Source organism: Schistocerca serialis, chromosome 2 (assembly GCF_023864345.2).
Source record: "Schistocerca serialis cubense isolate TAMUIC-IGC-003099 chromosome 2, iqSchSeri2.2, whole genome shotgun sequence".
Lineage (NCBI taxonomy): Eukaryota > Metazoa > Arthropoda > Insecta > Orthoptera > Acrididae > Schistocerca > Schistocerca serialis.
The window spans coordinates 585,542,120-585,569,242 of record NC_064639.1 but is presented as its reverse complement, the minus strand read 5'-3'; the positions used below and the strand labels follow the sequence as shown (position 1 = coordinate 585,569,242).

Genomic DNA, 27,123 nt, shown 5'->3' with positions numbered 1-27,123 from the left:
TGTACAGATATGCTTTATGAGTTGAGATATCACTCACACTGAATTGATCTGCGGATTCATTACAAAATTGTTTACATGTCCATTATTGTATAACTTATTCATTGGCAACTGTTAATATCTACTCGGAGGCACCCATTAAGCAGTCTGTGTGGTATTGGGAGCTCCATAGCACACTTGCTATGATGAAAGGTATCTGCTGGCAAAGTCCAACCACTGTACAAGGCACAAGGAGTACTTCAAACGACCCAATACAAAACAAGTATTTGCACTAATACGGAATATCCTGTATATTAAATTGATGCTCCAGTTCATTATCTATGTGATGTCAAGGACACAGGAACCTTCGCACTTCTAATGCTTATAGGAATAGTCTCCAATTTAATTTTGCAGAATTTCTGTAGCCTCACAAAACCAACTCTTCATGTCTAATTTGATTATGAGAGTCACATGAATTGTGGGGCAAGTTCACAGTTAATATTTCAAGATTTTCGTTCTCCACCATTTCCTAACACTCAAGTGCTTAAACCTAACAGACTATTCTTTCTCCTGTGTGGCTGCCCAGACATTGACGGAAGCAAAACCTGTTAGCCCTGTCTCATTATTGGTGCAAGACAATGTCTAAATCAATTTTGCTGGAAGTATGGGCCAAGTTTTTGTCAATTTGTCTCATAAAACCTTCCTTGTGAAACAGCTCCGTATGTGGGCAAGTCTCATCAGCCACCTTCAGGTGCTAATGTGATATTAGTGAACCATGTTGGCAACAGGAGTAGCATTTACAAAAAGGACATTCCACAACAGGCACAATTCACAGTGACCCTACAAACTCAGTTGACAGCTGCCAGTGCAGCTTCCATCTGTTTATGAACAGCAACCAATTCCTCCTTCATGATCCTGCAATGGTCCCAGTCCTTAGCTGTATCTGATGGTGAATGTAACTTTTACAGGAACAAAAAGAAGTAGAGATCTTTAGTAAAAAGCAAAGATAGTGCTTTATTCCCAAGCAGAAACATGAAAAAAAATTAACTAACTACAATGTAGTATGACAAAGTTTGCCAAAACTGTTATCATTATATGAAGAGCAAACTTCCTCCATCATTTCATGGTTGGATACTGCAGCACTGCATGAGACAACTATTGATCATATTGTTGTGATCCACAAACAGGCAGGCTTTTATTTCACCACAAACAGGCTGGTCTTTATTTCACTGTTTCTCCTGCAAGTAAAGGTGACCATCTCATTATCGTGCTGTGCGCCTGTCATATGTATGTTCACTTGTTCTTCAAACAGTGGTAAGACATTATCTATGCACAGCAAAAGTACACTCTATTGAAGTTCGGTATCTTTTATTGCATAAGGTAATCCCAGTTAAGATTTGCCTACAGTGTTCGCAATAGCAGTTTTTGCTGCTTTATAGTCTGTAGCCGGAGTCAGAATCACGTAAAATCTATCTGTGAAACAGTGTAACCCTTTATAGATAGATCTCTGAGCAGTCACTGTGCCATTCCTCTCACCTGTGTAAGAAGTGAAATTCCATACATGACCTTTGACTCTGACGAAACAGTTTTATGCCATACTTATTTGTCTTTTATGGCAAACAACCACGAAATTTACGCATGCCTTTAATTCATGAAATAATGTATATTCACACTTGAAATACGCGTACACCATTACAAAGAATATTCTTACCTTCTGCAGTTGGTCATGATCAGTTTCACATTTGTTCTTGATTAGTGAAATGTCATTTACTTGAACACTTATTAGAAGGGACTGAAGTCTGTCAAACCTCACAACATTTGAACGGAAATTGCATTGTACAACAGGATTCTGGCACCAAAAGGTCATGCAAATCAGTTTTCTGTCCCCTCTTTCATCATAGAATCTGTAATAAAATAATTTTGTGTGTGTGTGTGGGGGGGGGGGGGGGCGGCGTGTGGCCGTGTGGAAGAGAGGGAGAAGGGGGTCTAGAGATGTACGGTTCTCATCTAAACAGAGCATATTTCCCAGAAAGTACATCAGTTTCTGGCATGTGATCAAACTTCACTCTGTGTGAAGATCTTGCCCTTAGCCTCAAACTTCTGCACTCTTTGTGCATAATTTCTGAAGGAATAACAATACTGTTAGCCTCTGAAGTGAAGTGAATGAAGTGAAGTGGCTGGATGCCTACTCCCACTGTCTGCTTCAAGCACCAAAGGTTGTAGATTCAGTTTAAATCATTTAAGGATTTTCTACTCACAGGATTTTAAATTGGAAACTGAATAAAATTTGAGACTATTTATTTCAAATGTTCTTCATTATAATTCCAAAATTTCTTCTTGAACTTAATGTATGTCATCCCCACATTCATCCACTACATAATCTCCCATAAAAAGTCTTTATTTCCTCCAAATATCAAGTGAACCTGTGAGTAAATTTACTATCAGTTGAATATTGATTGATAAAAAAATTTATCAGTCATTAAAATGTGAGAGGTTTTTCTGCCGCAGGGTCATTCTTTATTTAATCAACCTTATTTTAGTCAAATTCTGGATCTTGATTTTTCTGGATACCTATTACCATGCTGTTTATAAACACTGCAATTTGTAACAGTTTTAGACTGTATTTTTTGTTTATGGACTTTAAAATATAAGAGCTTCAGATTTTCCAAACCTTTTGAGGAATGAATTTGAGTATAATTCCAAAATTATTGAAGCCATAGAGTTGGCTCTATAGTCATTTTATAGAACTTCACATTTGCGTTAATGTGGTATGCAATACAGTGTTATTGCAAAAATACTTTAATCTTGTAAAATTCTACAAATTTTGGTTTTCCAAAATCTCAAACCCCCTTCTATTTATTATCATAAAATGTATTTCTTTCAAATTTCTGTTTGCATTTTATATAATTTTAAGGTGGGAAAAGGGTGAGATGGAGGGGAAATTTATTTTAAAATACAGTACTGCAATTCACTGACTTTTCTTAGCACTTCATATCACAAAGAATGGTGGCTTTAAATTTACTCTTGGATGACAGTTTTTACAGTGTAGTGTTTACAGAGAATAGTGCATATGCCAAGTTTGAAAAAGACTGTTAACCTCTTAAGTGTGTGTTGGTTTTGGTACTGGGTGATATTAACATCACTGAAGCTGATTTTGAAGATAATTACACTCGTTTCTGTTGTTAGTTCATATTTGGTATAGTGATGCAACCCAGTCTTCCAGCTAAACAAAACAATTCTCATAACCTATGATTTTTCGGAAAATAACATATTAATGCCTCAAGATGAAGTTCATTCCTAATGCTGGACCATAACCCACACTGCATCTTTTGTTGTTTACTATCAAGAGGATAGTACTGATCTCTCAAACATCTGATTTAGATCTTCATTTGTGACTGCTTACTGCATGATGCAGTGGCATTCAGTGTTTTCTATCAAAGCTAATGAAAAAAGGATGCCCTATGGGCTGCCCTTTTTCTTCATGCTTTTAGTATTTGGTCTGCGAGGGGACATAAACTTCCTAAAGCGGTACACCACACTGAATAAAAAAGTTCATTATTTTAAATTACTAATTGCATGAAAATGCAGGTATGTATGATTAATTAAAATTTGGCACTAAAATGAGAAACACCAAATAGAAAATAAAATGTTTTTTGTTTCTAGAAATTGAGAGTGTGATAAAATTTTATAGTTTAATGATGTATTTTCACATTTCTTTATGTGCAGGCACAGGCATTCTAATTCTATAAGTATGAAGAAAATCAAAGAGGGCCAGTTCACACAGTTTCCTTGCTAGTAACAAAGGAAAAAAATTGCCTAATATTAGAAAAATATTTTATTTTTCCGGTGGCAGTGCTGCATAATGTAAAAACATTCTCAACACGTCTTCGCAAGGCATAACAATATTGATAAAAACTGGACTGTTTTTACCACAGCACATAGTAAAGAAGGGCTTATGAACAGTCTCAAAAGAATTGCTCCTGAAACAAATTTGCAAAAGGCATTTGAAAATAAAGCCATGACACTTGAGCAACTGTAGAAGTATAAAAGCCATAACAGATAAGACGTTATAATTGTCTAACAACTTTTAGCATTGTACTTGATAATAACATAAAAGCTGAAATCTAGATAATACAGAATATAAATGTAATAATACACAGTGAAATGGCAGTTTACTGTTTTAAACAGTATTGGATGACTGTAGTTAAAAAAACCATCAAACTTTTTATCTATAGAAGTTTTACTCAAGAAACCATTCCTGGCACAGGTTTTGAATTATGTACAACAGAGGAATACTAGCAGAATGAAATAAAGTTGTCGTCCTGATCAAGCAAGTCAGAAATAGTCAAAGGAACTTGTACACTACATTCTCTTATTCAGAGTGCCTGAATATCAGGTTGCAATTAAGTCATACTACTTGAATAGTAAATCAATCGTACACATTCATAAGATGTGCATGCATTGAAATTCTGCTACTTAAAATTGCCTCAACCAGTATTACCAGTGCTCAAAGTGGGTGAAATTGGCCATTAGTCTAATAAGTTTGAAGTTATTGGGTTTTGTGCTTGGATGGAATTCAAGGGGCTTGTTGCTTTATTTTTTTAATTATTCTGATAGGTATTATGTAAGTAAATAATGCATTGTTTGGCCAGCTTTTTCACTATTATCCTTTGTGCCAAAAAAGAAGTTGAGAACTCTTCTAACATAAAGAAAGCAGATGGACTGTTTCATGTAAATTTTACAATTTAAATGTCATGTCAGGTGTGCTATAGGATTAATAAAAATGTTGTTTAGGTCTTATGAATATAATAGAGGGAAACATTCCACGTGGGAAAAATATATCTAAAAACACAGATGATGTGACTTACCGAACGAAAGTGCTGGCAGGTCGATAGACACACAAACATACACACGAAATTCAAGCTTTCGCAACAAACTGTTGCCTCATCAGGAAAGAGGGAAGGAGAGGGAAAGACGAAAGGATGTGGGTTTTAAGGGAGAGGGTAAGGAGTCATTCCAATCCCGGGAGCGGAAAGACTTACCTTAGGGGGAAAAAAGGACAGGTATACACTCGCTCGCACACACACGGATATCCATCCGCATATACACAGACACAAGCAGACATTTGTAAAGGCAAAGAGTTTGGGTAGAGATGTCAGTCGAGGCGGAAGTACAGAGGCAAAGATGTTGTTGAAAGCCAGGTGAGGTATGAGCGGCGGCAAATTGAAATTAGCGGAGGTTGAGGCCTGGCGGGTAACGAGAAGATAGGATATACTGAAAGGCAAGTTCCCATCTCCGGAGTTCTGACAGGTTGGTGTTAGTGGGAAGTATCCAGATAACCTGGACGGTGTAACACTGTGCCAAGATCTGCTGGCCGTGCACCAAGGCATGTTTAGCCACAGGGTGACCCTCATTACCAACAAAAACTGTCTGCCTGTGTCCATTCATGCGAATGGACAGTTTGTTGCTGGTTTTGAACACATTGGTATATAGAGCAAAAACTGTTTCTGACAAGGACCACTTAAGGTCCGAGATTAACCATCTGAAGTACGTGTTCCGAGAGAACGGCTATGGTGCACACGATATAAAGGCAGCCTTATCAAAAAAAAAAGGAAATGTAAAAATGCTGCACACTCACAGGTTGAAACACCGATTGCGGTTCTTGCTTTTTGTGGCATGATTTTCAGCAAATAGGAAGAGTCCTGCGTAGACAAGGTATAAGACCGATTTTTCGTCCTCCTAAGAAAATTAAGGAGATTATGTGGCCTGTTAAGGACAATCTCGGCCTCAGGATCCCTGGAGTACATATAATATACCCTGTGAGTGTGGAAGTAATTATATAGGTCAGACGATTCGTACCATTTCCGACCGCTGCGCAGAGCACCAACGCCATATTAAAAATAGAGAACTGGAGAAATCGGCAATTGCGGAGCACAGCCTCACGAACAAACATAAAATTTTGTTCGATGAAACAAAAATTTTGTCTCATGCCTCCATGTACTGGGATTAGGTTATTAAGGAGGCTGTTGAAATAAGAATGAGTCAAAACAACTTTAACCGCGATAGCGGATACCATCTGAGCTGTGCATGGAAACAATCGCTCGATGCAGAGAAGCAGCAGAGATGTCCCTTCCAAGGTTTACGTTCCAACAGAAGCGATTGCGCCACCGGCGCCCACAGTGACATTGTCTGCGACCGCAGTACGTAATCGCCGACCAATCAGAAGCCTTCCATGGGCTGTAAATAAGGCTACCACAGCAGCAGTGAAGACAGTCAGCTCCTGACTATGATGATAGAGGTAATCGTTGAAAGCTCGAGATTTTATCCAGAACTGATGCGGCAAGAATACCTAGAATGTTTTACATATAAGTGCCGTCGCGAAAACTTCGTTCCCATCACATCTCTTTACTGCTGTCTCTTTCTGTGCATTTAGTTTTCTTAAAAGTTCAGTCTTGTCCCTCAGTTCCTTAATTTCTAAATCCTTACACTGCACTGAGTTCATAAACAGAATCATTAGCTGTGGTCTGGTTGACTTACTTTCTTTTCGGTGACATAGTTTTTAAAGTCACCAAAGCTCGTTTTTGCAAACTTCTTGCTTCACAGCATTCTGCGTGACTTCCAGATCTCTGAGAAACGAGTTAACTTTTATTATTCTTGGAATTATTTACTTACTACTATACAACTACACTAATTTCTCATTATTAATCAATTAAATGGTAGGTAGAAGTGATATTTTATCATTGACATTGGTGCCACAATAGCATACTTCAGCAAAATTTGAAGATAAAAATTCACTAACTCACAACCTTCAACCTGTCGGAGACCTTATCAGTTTAGTTATGCAGACATTGCAACTTATATTGTTGCTATTAAGTCCTTAGATCAGCATGCAAAAAGCAAGTATGCGAGTTCAGTCGCAAGTTGTACTGTATTCTTACATAGAATTAGTTAACAAATCTTGTACAAAAAAGACTATTTTCATAAGAAATAAAACTTTAGTATCCACGAGCAAAACTAATAAATCTGAGCAATACAACTTATTTATTTCCTACACAATATACTGAATCGTTCACTGTCATAGAGTAGGCCAGTACCACATGAAAAAGCATTAAATTTATGTGAATTAATTTATTTTAAGGCAATTTTCTAGTTAGAACTATTTTCAGTGCTATTTATGTACTGACTTCTTATCTTTCCACTCACATACTTGAATTCTGTAATTTATTTCCCATTCCAGTTTGGAATGTTTACGCTGGGTATTACTGTGGGTAGTAGTTTCTTTATTGAAGGTAACACTAAAGTTTGCTTCTCAAATCTCATTGAAACTCTTTCGACCGAAAATCAGTTGAACACACATGCAGTTTTCATATTCACTTTGTCTGTACATTTGTATTGAACTATCCATTCACATTGCAAGTGCTAGTCTTTTGGAAAACCATAACAACTAATGTTTGTGGTTTTTTGAGCAATATTAATGAATTGTAAAGAAAAAAAAATGGTTCAAATGGCTCTGAGCACTATGGGACTCAACTTCTAAGGTCATCAGTCCCCTAGAATTTTGAACTACTTAAACCTAACTAACCTAAGGATATCACACCCATCCATGCCTGAGGCAGCATTCGAACCTGCGACCGTACCGGTCGCGCGGTTCCAGACTGTAGCGCCTAGAACTGCGCGGCACACTGGCCGGCCAGTGAATTGTACCACAGTGTCATTATAGTGACTTTATTCATGATTGACACACAGTAAGTTACTTGCTTTGGATGCCCATCATGGCTTCAAAGTGAAGTCAAGCCACGCAACCACATCTGGGAATTTTTTACTCACCAAGAGCCAATTGATCTTTCATTTATGATAGAAACATTGAGTTAAATATTCTCAGTATTCAATTTATAAAGACTTTGCCTGTAGTTCGAATTAAAGTAATACACAAAAGTGGAGATGAAATTCTGAAAGTGTAAAATTAAAGGTGATTCTTCAGCAGCTGGAAGTCCTGAAAGTGGGAGATTGTGGTTCAGAGTTAAGTGACTGTTCTTGTAGTGTACTGTAGATAAATGGAGTTTAAGATATGGTAAAGACTCACACTTCATTTGTTTGAAGCTCTTGTCTTTTGCATTTCCTTTTCGGGTGTTTTTTATTTAGGCAAGTTACTTCATGTTACCATTACTTATATGAGCATTGAAGATCATATTGCTTCTACTGAAACATTAGTAGGTTGTTTTTACTGGCATATCAGTTTTTGTCTTCTTGTTCCTCTGTTTCCGTTCTTGACCTAGACAGTATGTAATTGTTCCCCAAATTACTCTCCATACTGAATGTTTGTGGTCAGCCCAATTCTTAAGAGCCAGGTAAAATATTCAAAGGACCAGTATTAGATCCTTGTTGATTGAAGAAGTTTTTCTGTCACTTCACGCTACTTTCACCTCTGGCAATGTTTGTTGTTGTGAAAAATGACAATTTGTACCACAATTTGAAGTCCATTTTAAACTGTGGTTTTTATGCAACTCTCTGGGTATGTTAACTTTAAAGGTGGGCGTAAGGTAAGGGCATACCAACGTTACTATGATGATCAAACCAACCCTTCAGGTTGATCGTATCTGTAGCTTTTTTTTTACTTAAAGTTTAAGTATTGTAACAGAATCCAACAATGGAAAATCCAGGAAGGAATTTAACAGTATTATGAAAAGGATAGTTGCTACTCACCTTATAGCAAAGATGCTGAGTCGCAGTTAGGCACAACAAAAAGACTGTCAGAAAGTGAGCTTTCTTCCATCAAGACCTTCATCGAAAATCCCCCCCCCCCCCCCCCCCCCCCACACACACACACACACACACACACACACACACACACACACAATGACCGCAGTCTCTGGCTGCTGTGGCCTGGGTTGGGCCTCAGCAGCCAGAGACTGTGATCATGTGTCAGAGTTAGTTAGTTAGTTTTTGTTTGTTTTGTGTGTGTGTGTGTGTGTGTGTGTGTGTGTGTGTGTGTGTGTGTTCAACGAAGACCTTGTTGGAAGAGGTTCACTTTCTGACAGTGCTGCTTGTGATATATTTCTCTTCATTTTTATTAGTTTATTTATTTATTTATTAAATTTTCTGTGAACTATCTCTTTACAGACAGAAGAATGAAAAATAAACAAAATATGCTGTAAAATTAATTAAAAATTGTGGAAAGTAGGATATGTAACATTGGCTTTACCCAAGAATTATTACAAAACAGTAGTCTTCCATGAAAATATGGGATGCATTCTGCTACTCTTTCCCGATCCCGTTCTGTGAACATGTGCAGTAAATATTCTGTGCCATATCTTGACCATTAAGTTTCCTTAAACCCTTTTAACTGTGTCAATGGCTATGATGTTAGATCAATTTGGCGAACTGCTCAGCCAAAATTTCCAAATTGCTAAAGTGACTGGGTAATAAACTCTTGCATCCAGAGTACACTTGCAAAACAATTGTGCTGTGGAAATGGATGACTGCATAAAACAATGGGGCCAGTGGAATACTCTGCAGTTGCACATAGGGTGCCTCAGGCAGGCAACATTCTGCTATAACTATGCATTTAAATTGTTAAATTCATCATAAGTCAATGTGAGTACACTTCCATTTGCTATCAAACTGATTTTTATTCCTTGTTTCTTTTAGGTTATATGCATCCATGATTTGAGTTCCATCTATCGTGTACCGTTGTTAATGGAATCACAGGGCATTGTAGAATTCTTCAGCGACAGGCTTCAGTTGAATATACCAGTACCAAGGCCCCGACGCTTTATGCAGAAGTGGAAGAATCTTGCCGAAAGGTATTGTGCCATACATTTATAAATACAACATGTAAATAATGTAGGATTAAAGAAGACCACTCACCGAAAAGCAGAAGCATTGAATTGTCGATAAACACAAACAAATGAAAGAAATGTACTATCTTTCGAAGCTGTCCTTGAATGAACTGCAAGTGCGCGTGCACGTATGCCACTACGTGACGCAGGCTAGATTAACTGTCTTTCCTTCGAAAACAAGAGTGAAAATTGGTTGAAAGCTGTTACTTTGTTTACACACTTTGCGCTCTTTGTTGAGCATCATGAGGGGGAGGGGAGATGGAGACCACTTCCATGTTGCCAAGCCTAGAGCCTGCTGCATACAACAGGCGTATCTGTTCAGGTATGCAGTGTCAGTTTCATGCAAGGTGCCAAAATGTAACTGCTTCAATTTTGGTTTAATAGAATGTGCATTGGGATTTCAGTTTTTGGAACAGTTAATTTGTGTAGCAGTTAGTTACGCTTATGGGTTCAGTTAATTCATTGAGCTGCATGCCAGTCTGGTTACTTAAAGCCAATTAAAACACGCAACAACGTGAATAAACACCTGAAAGAGTGTGTAGAGTTGTGTGAAACATAAATTTCATTTTGTCTCATCTTTGGAGCATCTGTGGTCTCTCACAAAGTCCCATTCGTGACCTGTGCACTCTTAGCGATATGTAGTGCACAATAAAAATTGTGCGTCATATTGCTTGGCAGATTACTCTTGTTGGTGGACCAGAGTTAATCACCTGCACTGTTAAACTACTAAATCAATCTAAGAAAGATTTACCAGGCTCACTTACGCATAGGGACACAAGTTAAAAATTGTAACTTCTTAGATACCACTAAGAAATATAACTGCTTTCAGAAAGACTCCCAGATCAGTCCCCTAGGTTGTAAATATACATCACAAACAGTCTCTATTCCACTTCTAGCCAGTTTCTAGTAACTCTTGCTGATAATCTCCTTCAAAACAAAACAACATAACATTTAAAAGTCAAAAAGGGAAAACAACTCTCACAAACACCACACTTCAAATTTCTGTGGCAACAAATGAAATTTATTGGCTTCAATTAGATCTTGCCCAACCTATGCTACTGTCCTGCTAACTGATGGCCCTGTACACTGCTATGAGACATCTGCTTACTGAGCATGTGTACAGTCACTCAGCTACTGAAGTGCCACACTGCAGGGTTTGAGGCCTCCCAACCCTTTCTGCCAGCTGTCTTTTAATGAAAAGTTTCCTCTTGACCTAGCGATATGCCATCCTTCCCTATTAACTGCTGTTGCTGAACTGAGTTGTATGGAATGCTTGCACTGTTGGTTGGTATCAAATCACATGCAAATTGAATCGCCCGCATGTTATATCACTTCACCCCAATGATTGGTGCTACAAAAGCAAGCACCACAGAATAGCTATATGTACAGGGTGAACATTAATAAAACAGACAAATTGTGGGGCCAGATTCTTGACTGGAAATGGAGGAAAAAAGCTCTTGTGATCATATGTCAGAAATTGACAGTGTATGTTAAATGACAACAAATCACCCCAGAGCACAGTACAGAGCTGCATCACATCCATGTCACAACAGATGTTCAAAGTGGCCTCCACGGGATGCAGTGCGCACAAAGTACATGTAATTGTACTTTGGCTTTCACAATGATGGCAGGTCACTTGCCTGGAGCTTGCTTTAGGATTTGTATCAATATCCTGTAAAATCTGGTTTTCCAAATGTGGTGTACACACAGTCCGCCACCTCCATGTCCACACCCAAAAAGGGCTTGAAATGTTGTGTGTTGTGGTTGGTGTCTGTGAGGATACTTGTTTTGGTATAGCCGTGCTGCCTCTCAACCATTTCCATCTGCTTGGCTGTACACAATCATCATCACGTCTTGTTCCTGACGTGAATACCGGACAATTCTTCTACTTGCAGTACAGTGCATCAACCACACAGCCTGTAACACAAAAGGTACACGTGGCACATGGTCAGAGGAACTTTCATTTGTCAGTGCCATCAACCATAGCAAAGATATATTTCGGGACAGATGTTCATGGTACTTTTTTCCCTCCATTTTCAGCCAGGAATCAGTCCCTGGTTTTCATCAGTTTATCATCAATCATCTGCTTAAGAAAAATCACATTTAACATCTTCACAATGCTTTGTCAGTTGCTTCTTGGCTATAGAGACAGACTGCGACTGACAATAAATGCAGCACACTTGGTGCAATGTCGTGAAGCTATGAAATATGGTCTTTCTTTCTTAGATGGTTGCCTGATGATTTGGTTGTTGAAAAAGGATACAAAATTTGTCACTTTAGCGATTCAGATTGTATTGTAAGTAAAATAGTAATACGCAAGTGCTGTTCCTTCTTGAACAATGTGCCCAAAATTACTGAAATGTCACTCGTAATAAGTATATTTTTACGAACTTCTTAGGGTACAGATTTCTTCTATAAAGGCTAACAAGTTTTCATGTACCATTTATGCAGATCATGTTTTGACAAACTGCAACATAAAATGTTTGATTTAAGAAATTTTAAGAACCATGAACTACTATCATCTTAGTTTGTACTTCAGTTTATATCATAATTCCATCATGATATTTGAGTCTGTCTCAACCACGTGCCTACAAATTTGATTTTTTTTTGTTAACACTTTGTGTTCTGAGCTGTAATGCTTAAGCATAAGCTAAGTAAAAAGACTGTTTTACCCCTATTTACAGCTATAGTAATTATCAGAAAGTTAGTATAACAACAAAAAACATTAGCGTGAATGAAAAATTTATAAATTTTCATTTTAAGTGGTGCATAATACCTTTTTCTCACATTAACATGTATTTCCATAAAGCAATGTTTATAACATTGTTTTGAAAAGAGGAAAACTTGAGCAAGTACACATGCAAAGAATTTTTCAAAGTAGTGTTTAGCAATAAAGCATAAAGCATTTTTATGCACAGTAAATACAATTGAGAACCTTTCATTAAACAATACTCTTCCTTTTATGACAAAATTTGAAGTACAGTAATTTATAAAGCATGACTCTGCAGTCATTATACTGTTAGCATGTATCTTAGCATCACACTTTTTCCATCTGTTTCTTACCTCTCTGAGAGCATAGTACTCATTTCTGTGAACAAAACTATCTTCCATTTTGATAGTGTGCAGGCGAAAGATGAGAATTTGTGCTCTGTAACTTCCTCACACTGTTGGGGTTACACATTAGTTTAATAATAAATTTTTTTAGGAAGAAAGAAGCCTCCGCAGATGTGCTGCTCTCATCTAAACGTGTATTGCGCTGTTAAGATTGTCCTGAAAATACAGCATTGTGTAAAATACCAATTTTGGTCATAATAAGCCCTCACCCTTGGTTTTACAGGCTCTTAAAGAGTTTTAGGCAGGGGAATAATGCCAGTACTTACCTTTGGGTAACTTAATCAGCCATACACTTCTAATTCACTGCAGAAAGTTATTTGAAAATAAAACCATGTTGGATTAATGAGTGGAAGAAAATTCAGAGTATTTTGTTTCGAATATTCTCTACCTGAACTCTCTGAAATGTATTGTAGAAAAAAAGGGGGGTATAACATTTGGCATTTCCATCACTGATAAAACTGCGCCTTGTCATTTTGGCACAAGTAAAAGTGTGCACTGGCCATAAGAAAGACACTTCTTCAGAATGACCCCACACCATCTAAAGAACAATAATCTAGTTAAGGTTTCTATTGAGGTTCCCGGTTGCTTGGAAAGCATAATGATGTGCACAGGACTGAAAGATAACATTGAGGAAATGTGCCTTCCAAACTGTGTGTGGCACACTTTCAGGCAGGCCCACTGCACCTGTATAATTACAGGTGTCAAACCCCAAGTGATAAAGGCTTGTATTCAACTTCAGTTCCCTCTAGGTTTTGTACATGAAGCTTTTCCGTGTGCTACACACTCTGCCCGCACTGAAGGGGTATCTGTTCTCTTCATTTTGTGTGATTATATATATAATTAATTCAATCAGTTTTGTTCTGGTTGACCAAAGTTACATCGAGGTAATAAATTGTTGAAGTGCCTTTGTGTGTAATTTGTGAATCTTCCTCTGGAATCTGGATCTTGCTACAGCTATATCTATCTCTTTGTTCCATTACAGATTTTCTTCCATCATTACTTTTAAAGTATTTACGATCAGTGTCTTTTAAAATTCTTTGCATTGGTAAAGCACTTTCTTTGATGCCAATTTTCTCATGATTACATGATGTCGGATACTCATCATTTGTATACATTTCAAATAGGATATGCATTAAAAGTAGGTTGTTCCAGCTCGTGTGCGCACACGTGTTCAGTCAGGTGCTCCCAGGCACAGGTGTGCAAACAGCTGACTGTGGGCTGTCAGGCGGCTGGGCTGCAGTGCACGTGATGTTACTGGTCTGCTCTGGAAGTTGTGAGCTGGGGTAGCCAGGTGGCTAGCATATACACAGAATACATGCATTAGAGCTGCATGGTGATTAGCCTACCCAGCCTGCAACTGCCTTCGTGTGAGTTGATGGGTGCCCCGCAGTGCCCAGGCCTATGCATCGGTGTTGAAACAGCCTTCCTTAAACCCTCTTTGCTTTCAATCATCCAGTAGTGTTAAAGTTTTTCTTGTGATTCGAGCTACTCATGCAAAATGAAAGTGAAGTACAGATTACAACTCAGCACGCAGAGAAATCGTTGAGACGCAGATAGGCTAAACTTTGAAGCTATCAGATAAAAAAAAGGCCTTCTTCCGAAACAGTTTATCTTATTGACACTACATGTGTCTGCTGTCAGTTATTGTGCTTTCAAAATATCAACTGATTCATGTTTAAGAAAGTTATAGGTTTTTGACCTCCTCAGTTGCTTGATAAGTGCTTCACTTTGTCTCATATTCACCTGTATCATGTCACCTACAAAGCAGTGTTACCATGATTTACGGTACAGCCTTTATGTTTTTGGACACATGACATTTTCATTGAGGCTTACAGGGTGTCCAGAGGCCTAAATCGCATTAAATCTGTAGCATCCTGTTGCATACTCTTATGTCTGCTTTAATTTGTGCCAGGTATTGACTAACAGAAGAGGAGAAATAAAACTATTAAAGCACTTCTGGATACAGCACAGAGCCATGTCTGCTTAGTCTCCCAAAAGAGAATACTCAGGGTCTCAATTCTTCTGGAAAATGTGGAATTCTTGGAAATTAAGTTTTACCTGGAAAAATCAGGGAAATCACAAGGAACTTAAGGAATTTCAAAAAATCTCAGGGAATTGCGCATTTTTAACGTAGTATTGATATTTAATTTTATGTTGAGTTTTATAAATCAAACTTTAAAATACTTAATATTTTAAAGTGTATTAATTATATGAATAATTTGCAGTGTAAGTTATTGGTTGAAATAAATTGGTTAATCCCTTAATTACCATATCTCTCTCTCTCTCTCTCTCTCTCTCTCTCTCTCTTCAAATTGTGTTCCAAAAATAAAAAAATAATACTTTTTTATTATTCGAAAATCCTATAATGAACGACAACATAACATATAAACATATAAAACTGCTTTTAAAGCTCAAAATAATGAGCTACAACAATTCTGAAAATCACTAATAATAAAATCCCGAGTGTACTTGACTAAAATATCGTGAAACTTGAAGTCATTTTTTAGTTTGTGTGTAGCTGTGAAGTCTAACAATCCATTTCACAAGTTTCCTGTGAACATAAATCTTGAAGGAGCTGGCTGAAGCACAATGGATGTATTTATCTCATGCCATTGGTGATAACTTGTCACTCATCTGACAGTCAGTCATTACTTTCTCTCTAATGAAGTAACATCACACTCTTCTTCATTTTCTGAGCTGCTAATTTCAGTGTCAAACTCAGGATCATTATAATAATCCTCTTTACAAAGCACTGCCTAAACAGCAATACAGGAGAGAGTCAGAAAGTGTGTGTTTTTTGTTTAGTTACAAAGCTGCACACAGTAAATATGATATCTGTTGGGAACCACCTCAACCAAAACATGACAGCCAAACCACAAATCTCGTACCAGATATTATCTAGTGGTTGAACAGGTAACTATCAGTGATGAAATGGATATAAGTGGGATACTGTTTTTTAAATTTCCCGAGTATACTAACGATTTTAAACTTGAGTCAAAATAATAAAAACAAGATAACACAGGGTATTATATTAAATGTTTAAACTACTGCTTGTGGCTAGTATGAGTCAACTGAGAGGAAAGAAAAGTCAATATTGCTGTATACCGCCCACGCCTGCTCACCATTAATTTGTCAGTATCTTCTGACACCATCTTCCTCACCCACACCTGGAATTCTTAGGGATTTTTCTTTTTTTTTTTTTCTGGTTTGAATAGCCACACTGATACTTCTTAACACAGCCTTTCGGTTCATGGCAACTAATTTAAGTTGCAAGGGAGGTGATCAATACTAGAATGATAAAGTACACCTTGAAAGATCAAAGCTGTTGGTAGCCTTATCAGGATATATACAAAAAATAATACATTTTGTGGGCAGAAAATTTCGTGTATAAAATCTTTAGCTTTTGATAGGTATCTTATCCCAGGATCATACAGAATCTTCTTAAAGACTTATAATCAGACAATAAATCTTATTAACTTACAGGGTAGACACACTCCGTAAAGATGTAACTATTGCTCTTGTTGGCAAATACACGAAGTTGGAGGACTCTTATGCATCAGTAACTAAGGCCCTACAGCATGCAGCTGTTTGTGCTGGATATCATCTCAGAGTGAAAGTAAGTAAATTTTTGAAAATGAAATTTGTATGTAAGACTGATGTGAGAAAGCAACATTAAAATTTTGAATTCGATGGGAGAAAAATTAAAATTCCACAGTTGCCTGAGTGAAGTTAGTCTGTAAGGGCAAATGAATCTGCTGAGAAAGGAATGAGTTAAAACCGTATTTATCTTGAAGATTTTGCGCTTTGGAAGCTAAATTTACTGGGGAAACAAAGAAACTTGTTAGAAAATTTATGGAGTCAAACGCTAAATGCTTAGTCATGTATAGAATATGTAATATGTAGTTACAGTAAAAAGTCGAATTACAGAGATGTTATTTAAACACTTACGGGAGAGTGGTGACTTGTTATTTTGTAATATCCTGAAGTGAGGGGTCAAAAATATTTTTGAGGCTGGGCTTAAAAAAAAAGGGTGGTGTAACAAGAAGATAAATGAAATGTATGTGCTAGTAATAGATGAGTTTGAAGAAACCAGTTAGAACAAGACAGTGGCAGCAAGAAAATTGGCAGAAAGCATAGAATTAACTAAGAACGATCAGTAATTAGCATAGGAAATAAATGAACCGCTGTGGAAAGAGAATGACCTGAGGACAGAGAATCATTGCCGAGTACATTGCCTATATCTAAGGAGAAAAAAAAAAAAATTCTCTGATACTATTTATGTACTGTTAAAAAGTAAACACACAGTTTAGTTCCATTACATAATGCATTTAATTGAGGATATAGTTTCACAATAGTTATTCTGTTGTTACTCTTGTGTAATAGTTTCTAAGCTTCATCAAATTCCTGGCAAACATTGTTATTTTAAGGAGATGGTGATGTACATCTTTTACATGTGTTTGAATAATCACAATTTGACTATATATCTGTACATGTCACTTTCTTGAAACTACAAATTTCATTCAAACAGCACCCCATTGTCAGGTATCTGTATGCTATGAAAAAGACTGTAATTCGGCACAGTGAGCATGTATAACATCAATAGCATAACCTGTACTTACAGAATAGGCTTGACACTTTTTGTGATACAAGAGACTCATCTTTATGCTACATCCTGTTAACAATTTGCATGATACAGAGTACTTTACTGCTGTGCACAATTTTGATATGGATAATATTCTTATTAACATTGAGGAAGATGCAAACGGTCATAAGTGGATGCATGTGACAAATGTTTTGTGGGTAATGATTATAGTTTTAGGTTTGTGATCATTGTGCATAATTATGGTCTTTTTGTGGCTTGCAGATGCCAGAGGATGGTCTGTCGTTTGACTAAAAATGGTATTTTTGGTGATGTGCCATAATGCCAAATAATGATTTTTCAAAAACAATATTAAACTTCTCCGCCCCATAAGAGTTTGTGTCACATGACGTCAGAATTTACTATCATCTACCTGAGCTTTACTGAAACGGTGGATAAAAAGAAGAGTACAATAGAGGATCATATCACTAAGATTTTGTTGGCTGTAAGCCGTATTAAACTTTTGAAAATGTGACTCAATACATATATTGTTCATAATGGCCAAGAGCTTATTTGCGTGTAACATAATCCAGTTTTGTAAGTGGTGTTTTGGTTAATTTTGGACTTAATTAACATTGTAAATAAATATTACCCTTCATTTACCATTCATGCATTTTAATGAACTACTGAAGGAAGGAAATGAATGAAAATGAAGTTGAATGCTTGTACCTGTGCTTTCGTAAATTTGTCATCATTGTAATCATCATCATCATCATATCATCATCAGTTATTGGCATCAAACATGACAATATAAAAATATTAGAAAATTGTAATTGCATTAATTTCTCTTTAAAGCATGAGAATCATATTTTTGCAACTTCTTTTTCAGTACATTGAAGCAGCAAATTTAGAAGAAGCTACTAAAGCCAGTGAGCCAGCGAAGTATCATGAATCTTGGCACCAATTGTGTGAGAGCGAGTAAGTCCTTGCCTTAAAGAACAGTACGGAACAGCATTAAGTATATAGTAAAATTACTGGAATGTGCCGTTTATTGGTCCTTTTGTGGTCTGTTAATTGAAACAGTATTATTTAATTTTAAAAGATTGTTTTACATTGAATAATTGTTCTAATAAACAGAGTATATATTATTGCAAACAATATTTGGGAGGATGGGGCAGGGGATACTGAACTTCGTACTTACCTCAGATTACCTTTATCAGGAGCATGTTAAGTGTTTCCTTGTAACCACCCAGGCATAAGGAAAAGTGCACTTTAATTTTCAGCATAGGATGGCGTAATGGCATTTTCGAGGTGGTCCCACAGATTTCCAATTGGGTTTAAATGTGGGGAGTATGGTAAACTCATGCTGGTACTCTTCAAACCACGTGCATACGCCGTGAGATATGTGACATTTTGCATTGTCCTGCTGGTAGATGCCATTGTGTTGAGGAAGCACAAACTGCATGTGGAGGTGGACATGATTCCCAAAGATAGGTTCATTCGTGTGTTGATCCATTGTGCCTTCGAGAATGATGAGATCACTCATATAATGCCACGAAAACATTTCCCAGATCATAACACTCTCTCCTCTGACCTGGACCCTTCTGACAATTGTTGCAGAGTGTTTGCTTCCAGATGTTACATGCCAACTGCCATCTCTCTGATGGGGCATAAAATGTGATCAATCTGAAAAGGCCACCTACCAACCATCAGTGGATGTCAATTTACGGCTTTGACATGCAAATTCTAGGCTTTTTGCTGATGAACAGCAGTCAGCTAGGGTGCGTGAACCAGGTGCCTGCTGCAGAGGCCAATATGCAGCAACTGTTGCTGGATGTTTGTTGAAAAGACATTGTTGGTGGCCTCTTGGTTAATATGGGTGGTCAGTTGCTCAACTGGTGCACGTCTATTTGTCCATACACATTTTCGCATCTATTGTTCACCCGTCATCTATTGCCTGTGATGCACAATAGTTGCCATGGTAACAGTTTTTGGCAGTGCCATTTTGCCATGCACGGTATACTTTAATGACAGCGGCATGCAAACAGATTACAAACTTGGCTGTTTCAGAAATATTTCCAACTGTGGCCTGAAAACCAGTGGTCATGCCCTTCTGGACATCAGATAAATTGCTCCAGTTCTGCATTGTGACAATGACTGCAGTGTTCACCCCACCCCCACCTCCCTCCTACCTCATCCCAGACACACTTTATATACTCTCCAATGCTGCTGCTGCTGCTGCTGCTGCCACCTACCATCCGCGAGTAGTTGTTGAATGTTTACGTCCAACATAGGTGATGGTTTCATTAATGTAACTGGACTGTTGGAGTATAAGTTTAGCATATCTTGTTATTTAATGTTTGTATGGATCGTTGCTAGTTGGCCAGAAAAAGGTCTGATTTTATTTTTCAGTTTTTATGTTTATTCTGTAAAAAGTACATACATATGCATAAAAATAGTGAGGCAACTATAGTCTGATTAAAATTACTTGTTAGTTGACACTTCACACATTGAAGCTGGTTTACTCCAATCAGAGTGCTCATCGTCATACTCGAACTGTTCAACATAGCCAGACTGTGACAACAAATTGTCAGTTCACTTTCAGGTGGCCTATTTCATCAGACATGGTAACCACGCCAGAAACAACGTAGGTACAATGGCTATACCATTTCATACACAGCCTAGCCAAACTGCTGGATCCTTCCGCACAGTATGTGATTTGGTGTTCATATATTCAATTATCATCATTACAGAGATCGGCCTACAGTAGATCGGCTCCACACACCATTGTATGTGGCCAAATATTTTGAAGGTACCTAATTGTCATTGCAACTGGTTTTTCTTCCTATCATTCTTTTTTTCATTTGGAATATGTTTGTCGCCTGTAACTTGTAACAAAGGCCAATCAGGGTGCTTAGCAGTTGGTAGCGCATGGAGGATAACTAATGAAAGCTAGAAACTACAGTTCCCTCTTAGTGCTGAAACTGACATTTTTGTGGCTCGAGTTTGCTGGTAGAGAACATCTTTAATCACTGTGAATGAAATTAGTGTGAATAATGGTTCTGCAACAGCTTGTTGACTGTCAATTCCTGGATGCACTGCACATCAGGAGGTTGTGGTTAGGCTAGGACACAAGTGTAAATTCAGGGCTACAAGATACGCCTGCCTCAATTCCCTCATGTGTCACTAAAAATCAGCTGTGAACAGAGCACCTAGCTTTACCCTCATAGCTGATCACAGTGGCTTCAAACATTATTCCATATTGTATGTAACGGCACTTCAGCACTGACCCCGCTGTGTTTGAATATCACCTTTAACCAGGCAGCAGCTGATGTGGCAACATTGTAGCGGCAAGTGACAGATGTCAACTACCAAGTAATGTTAATCAGATTACAGTAACTGTGTTAATGAATGGGTCTTATATTGATTGTTCCCATTGTTGTTACCAATAATTCTATCGCTGATTTCTCTAAGGCAAGAGGAAGTGCTGCCAAATGTGAATGGTAGGAAGTAGGCTGTGTGCTTGCCCACCTATGTTTTCAGTGCACATACATTAAAAGTTGAATTATTTCATATATTTCCACAGAACAGAATTTATTGCAGTTGCCTGATTGGAAGTGTATCCAAGAAGCTTTACAAAAATAATCTATCTGTTTGTGAAAGTATTTGGAGATGCCAACTACTATAAAAACTACATAAAAGACTGCTTAATTTATTTGATATTTCATGTCAGTAAAATAATTTAAGTGCTATGCCATTTTTGCTGAGCTGGGTTGGCACAGATTTTTAATTAAATTCAAATATACATCAGTATTACTGTCAAAAAGTGGTAAATTTAGAATTTCATATAGCTTAAAAAGGCAGACATTTCATAATGATGAAAAACAGTATTGAAGACTAAACCATCCATAATTTCGTAATAAGGTTTCTGAAAGAACCAACTCTGAAAAAAATTTTTTTCAGTCCAGTGTTGGAAATTAATAATGGAAGGAGCTAAGGTACGAACTCACTGTAATGCTGAGGGTTTGAGTGATTGATTGGTACATAAACAAGACCAAAACTGTGTCTAAGCTTCCAGATACTTCCTTTCTGCCCCCCTCTCCCCACACAACCCACACAACAATAAGATGGGAGGGAGAGACAGAAAACGTGTGGAATAAGAGAGTGGGCTTAACTACCGAACTATAGCATCTCAGTGAACGGCCAACTCCATCACTAGATGGGCAAGCATCATGCTCTTCAGCACAGTTTGAACACACGGTGAACACAACATATTTCACTTGAGTGGCTGCTTCACAACTCATATCATTTGCATCCTTGCCACAAACATTAGCTGTTCTGAATTACAGAGATGGGAAATATACTTGCAACCAAAAGGTATTGTTGCCTTATGGTGACATATTTTCCCTCGTGCAATCTTTGAGTAGCAGCGTCAAATAGTGGCTAGCACGCCGAATGATTGTTGCAGCTGGAGTGCCAGATACAATAAAACGGTCTGGAAGTATACGAATAGTCAGAATGTTGAAGTGTTTGTATTTATATTGTGATAAAGAGCAAGTTATATTATTATAAATAGTGGTTTGTTGCAAGTGCTGCACGTGAAGAATTATTTAATTCCTTCTAATGATTGGTATTTTTTCTGACTTTGTGTTTATTATACTGGTGTTTATTGTTCCCTCAACAATTAGAGCCTTAAAAGTGCTTGCCATGACCGGGCAAGTCTCGGTGAGGAACAAAGCTGGGTGTGCCTACAACAGGCGAGCTGATCCCCATTATCATGTGGAGGGGAAGGTGTTGCAGGCCACACAGCTGGAATGGGGCGGTGTTTAACAAATGGTGAACTGAATAAATGAATTGTTTTCACATGATTTAAATGATGGAAGAAACATGAGATTGTGATTGAGCAGCCTTCAGCATCAAAGAGGAGGAAACAACAACAGCAGCAGCAGCAGTTAAAGACTACAAGAAGTAAATTCATAGGAAACAAAATTGCAGTTTTGCTTAGAAGTATTGGAATAAAACGTTTGATTGAAACTGTATTATTTTTGGATTGTGAAATACAGGTGACGATCCAAAGTGAACTTTGTGCAGCTCTATTGGAACTGCACTTTAGGTGTTTATTCAAATTGTTGAGGGTGAACTATTATGAAACTACCCATTGCGGCTGAAACAAGCAAGAAGTGCAGTGAACTCAGTTTTGAAGAATGGTGGCATAAATTTTGGCAAGAATGGGAATACAAAGTGAAGAAAGAGAAGGAAAGGCAATGGATAAGAAAAGATTTATAAAATGAAAAGGATCATAGGTAAGAAAAGAGGAAGAAACTATAGAAGAACAATGGAGAAAATTTAAAGAAGTGTGTTGATCATTTTTTATGGCCATCATCTCACGAATTGGGAAAAGACAGTCAGACAAGAGGATTTAGAAGCTGATGATTAAGTAGGAACTCCGAAAATGGACCCAGGCTTATGAAAAAAAGACTAAACTGAAGCAACTACAGGTACGAGTGAAAAAATCGGAGTGAATACCGACCTAGGCAAAGTAAAGGGCCAAAAGAAAAGAGCAATGTACAGCCAGTGGATAAAAGTGTAGCTAAAATACAAGGATAAAGGTATATTATGGAGAGTTTAGTAGCACCATGTTTGTATGTATTGCATATTAGAAGCAGATGGAATGACTGAACACCAAGTGGAGGTTAACTATAGGGAAGATGCCATGAAGACGTGGAAGGGTGAAAGGGAGCAGATGATTACATCTAAAAAGAAAATGATAGAGAATACGGAAGCATTTATATGAAGGGCAGCAGGCAGATTCCATGTTTTTAGATATCTAGAAAGCGTTTGACATGGTGCTCCACTGCAGACTGTTAATGAAGGTACAAGCATGTGGAATAGGTTCCCAGATATGTGAATGGCTCGAAAATTTCTTAATAGAACCTAGTATGTTGTTCTCGGCGGTGAGTGTTCTGTTCTCGGCGGCGAGTGTTCATCAGATGAGATTGTCTGGAGTGCTCCAAGGAAATATGATAAGACCACTTATTCTTTATGCACATAAGGACTGATCTTGTTCTCTATATACATAAATGAGCTGACAGATAGGTTGAGCAGCAATCTGCCACTCTTGGCTGACGGTGCTGTTGTGTGTGGGAATTGAGTGACTGTAGGAAGATTCTAGATAACTGCCATTATTTCTAATTGTTGTGAAGAATGGCAACTTTCTTTAAGTGTAGAAAAATGTAAGTTTGTGCAGATGAGTAAGAAAAACATTCTTATATGTATGATGTTCAGTTGCAACATTGGTAGTGTGCTGCTTAATATTGTCACATCAGTGAAGTGTGTAGTGTAATGTTACAAAACTATATGAAGTGGAAAGAGCAGGTAAGGCAGTAGTAGGGAAGATCGTCAACTTTGGTTGGGAGAAATGATGGGCAAACGTACCAGTAACAAATCCAGCAGTGAACCGCTTTGACATCTTCCTATAGCCTGACGTAGTGGAGGTCTTAAACACTTGAACAGTACTCAAGAATGTTTCTTATGTAAAGGAGACTGAGTGTAGAACACTAGTGCAACCCATTCTTGAGTATTGCTCAAGTGTTTAGGACACCCACTAGGTCAGATTACACGAAGACATCAAAGCATTTCACTGGCGGGCTGCTAGATTTGTTACCAGTAGGTTTGCTCATAATGCAACTGTTATGAAGATGCTTCACGAACTCAAATTGAAATCCATGGAGAGAAAACCAACCTTCGTTTCGGAATACAGCATCAAGAAAATTTAAAGAACCAGCATTTGAAGCTGAGTGCAGAATGTTTCTACTGCAGCTAGTGTACATTTTGCGTAAGGACCATGAACATAAGAGAAATTGGGGCTTCTGTGGAGGCATATAGAGTAATTTTTTCCTTGCTCCAGTTCCACATGGAATAAGAAAGTAAATGCTAATAGTAGTGCAAGGTACCCTCTACCAAGCACCATACGGTGGCTTGAAATAGATGTACTTCTGTATGGTAGAAGAAGACTGTGGGGAGCAGGCACAAATAGATTATGCAACATACTGCAGTTTGATACAGCATCTTCAAGAGGAAGATAACCTTATTAAAGAAGAGGAAACTGCCCAGAATATCACAGGAAAGTTACCAAAACTGAAGCAAACTGACCAAAATACCATTAAAGGAAAGTGCACAGAGAAAGGGTACAGCGAAGAATGGAGGAGAAATCATGGATGAGACAGGAAAACCAAATGAGACAGAGGACTCAAAACTGTTTTTAAAACATGTATGCCTTGAAAAAAGAGAGGAACATATTTTACAGAGATTAATGGATTGGCAGAAAGGACAGACTGCGAGCCTCATTATGTTGTAGCAACAGCTAGAATACTGAATACAGATGTGTTAATAAAGACTTTAAAAGTGTGCATGACTGTGTTACGAGAGGTCACTTAGGCCCAGTTTGTTTCACTTCAAGTTGACAACACATCAAAACCAACAGAAGATCCAGAGGGCACTGCAGAGGCACTCCCTTCCACTCAGCAGCGAGCTCAGCCAAGTCCACAAGGCAACACTGTGTAGGTGAAGGGCCAGGTCTCCTGACTGACTGCAGAAGCCACAGGTGGGGTCAGCTGGGCAAGTCTCTGCACATGTGGGGAATGCCGCTACCAACAGCTCTCAGGTCAAGCACAACGAGAGGTAACGGCAACCTCCAACACTCGTGTCATGCCAACAGCTGCTATTTGTCAAGACTACATGGGCTACCTCATGAGAGTCCTGTGACCTGCCCATATTGGTATCTTAACTGAAAAAGCCAAAATTATAAAAACATAAAATAAGAAGAACCAAAATCAAACAACTAAGGAAATGAGAGAGTATTAGCAAAATCGTAAACCCTAAACAGGGTCGTGTTAGTACTATGCAATTAGAGCTGTCTGTGACCATGCTAGTGTAAAGTGCTTGTGAAATAAGTTAATTTATAATACTTGTTTCTGATTCTAATTTTATCTGCAGGAGGTAACCTTGCATTATGGTGTATTATCTTTGCTTTGTTGTAATCTTGGAGTGGTAGTCGAGTAGTGGCTAGCTTGTTGAATGATTATTGTGATTGGACAGCAAACATATAATGGAATAATTTGCAAGTACACAGACAGCCAGAGTGCTAAAGGATTTGTATTTATGTTGTAAAAAAAGGACAAGGTACAGTGTAATAAATAGTGTTTTGATACAGTTTCTGTGTGTGAAGAATTGTTTAATTCCTCCTGAAGATCTGTCTGTTTGTCTTTGTGCTTATCTGATATTCACTCTTTCCCACTCTGATTACAGCCTTGTACAACACATCCTTTGGCCCTCCAAACCTCTTGGCCTTAAGCTAGCTCCGTCCATGTTGCCAAGGTTCTTGCTTGATTCATTCTACACTTAAATCATCCTTCCGACAGTATCCCTCATCCTCTACCTCAGCACTCTCTTCATCATTGTGTGTGGTGTGCAATCTCCTCCCCCCCCCCCCCCCCTCTGCCCCTGTGTCACAGGGAGTTTACTGGGGCTGCATTCCTTTCCTGTGCATGAGCTGCCTCACTCTCCACTGTCAGCCATCCCTAACTTCAACCTTCCCCCTGTCCTTCCTGTCTCCTTCCCCTCGTTCCTGTCTCCTTCCCCTCGTTGCCCACTCCACATGAAACCACCTCTCATCATTTTCAGTCTTGTTTATATGCCTGACAGTCACTCCACATCTCAGTTATAGAGTGAGGTTTTACCTTAGCTTCTTCCATTCCATATATAAATATAAGGACTTGCCATTACAATCTTTGGAATTAAAAAACTGTTCACTCTCATATTGACAGGTACGTAAACTCAGTGCATTTTGTTTCTGACATGTATCTTCCAATTTACAGTAATGATGTTAAAATTATAAGTTTGAAAACTATCTGTGCATCATTTTCAGTGGTGTGATAGTGCCTGGAGGTTTTGGCAAACGTGGAATGGAAGGCAAGATTGCAGCGTGCAAATGGTGTCGTGAAAGTGCAAAACCTTTCCTTGGCATCTGCTTGGGCCTGCAGGCAGCAGTCATTGAATTTGCAAGGTACCATGTTTTTTTTTCTTTGTTGTAGTCTTTATTTATCTGTTTAGCATTCTCTTTTTAAGTATTCTCTTTGTGTTATGGAACATATACTTCTTCCAATTTCGTGGAGAAGTACCCAAGACCTTTAGTATACATTTAGTATCTTTTTCTTTTTGTCTACTGTTTAGGTTGGTATCCTACCAATATTCAAAGTACAGGGTGACTGTAATTAAAGTTCCAGTTTCAAAACACCGTAGACAGAGAATCAATCCTCGCAATGAGGTCAAATTTTAATTACTAGCATGTTATTGATGTAGGTGGAAATGTGGTGAAACAAAAAAAACTAAATAAAAAATTTACTAGTAGATGACGTTGCTAGTGTGTATTTTTCAGTGCGCCTGATATTACAATTTCTGCAGTCGGCAGCTGTGGCACTGTTGGTTTGGTAAGCCCATCCCATGTGGTTGTACCACGTCGGTTGGGAAAAATTGGTTTTTAATTGTCCTGAGGCCAAAAACTGCCTAAAAAGTAAAGTGACATAGGTCTTTAATTGTCCTGCTAGCAAAAACTGC

General features: G+C 38.0%; 1 protein-coding gene across 1 annotated transcript in view; it reads left to right on the top strand.

The window, feature by feature from the left end:
• LOC126457601 (CTP synthase) overlaps window positions 1–27,123 on the top strand; it is an 83,484-nt gene that overhangs the window by 19,482 nt on the left and 36,879 nt on the right. The window contains exons 6-9 of the mRNA XM_050094048.1: window positions 9,625–9,779; window positions 16,413–16,545; window positions 18,398–18,486; window positions 26,435–26,572. Of these exons, the coding sequence (XP_049950005.1) occupies window positions 9,625–9,779; window positions 16,413–16,545; window positions 18,398–18,486; window positions 26,435–26,572 (515 nt within the window). The remainder of the gene's footprint in view (window positions 1–9,624; window positions 9,780–16,412; window positions 16,546–18,397; window positions 18,487–26,434; window positions 26,573–27,123) is intronic.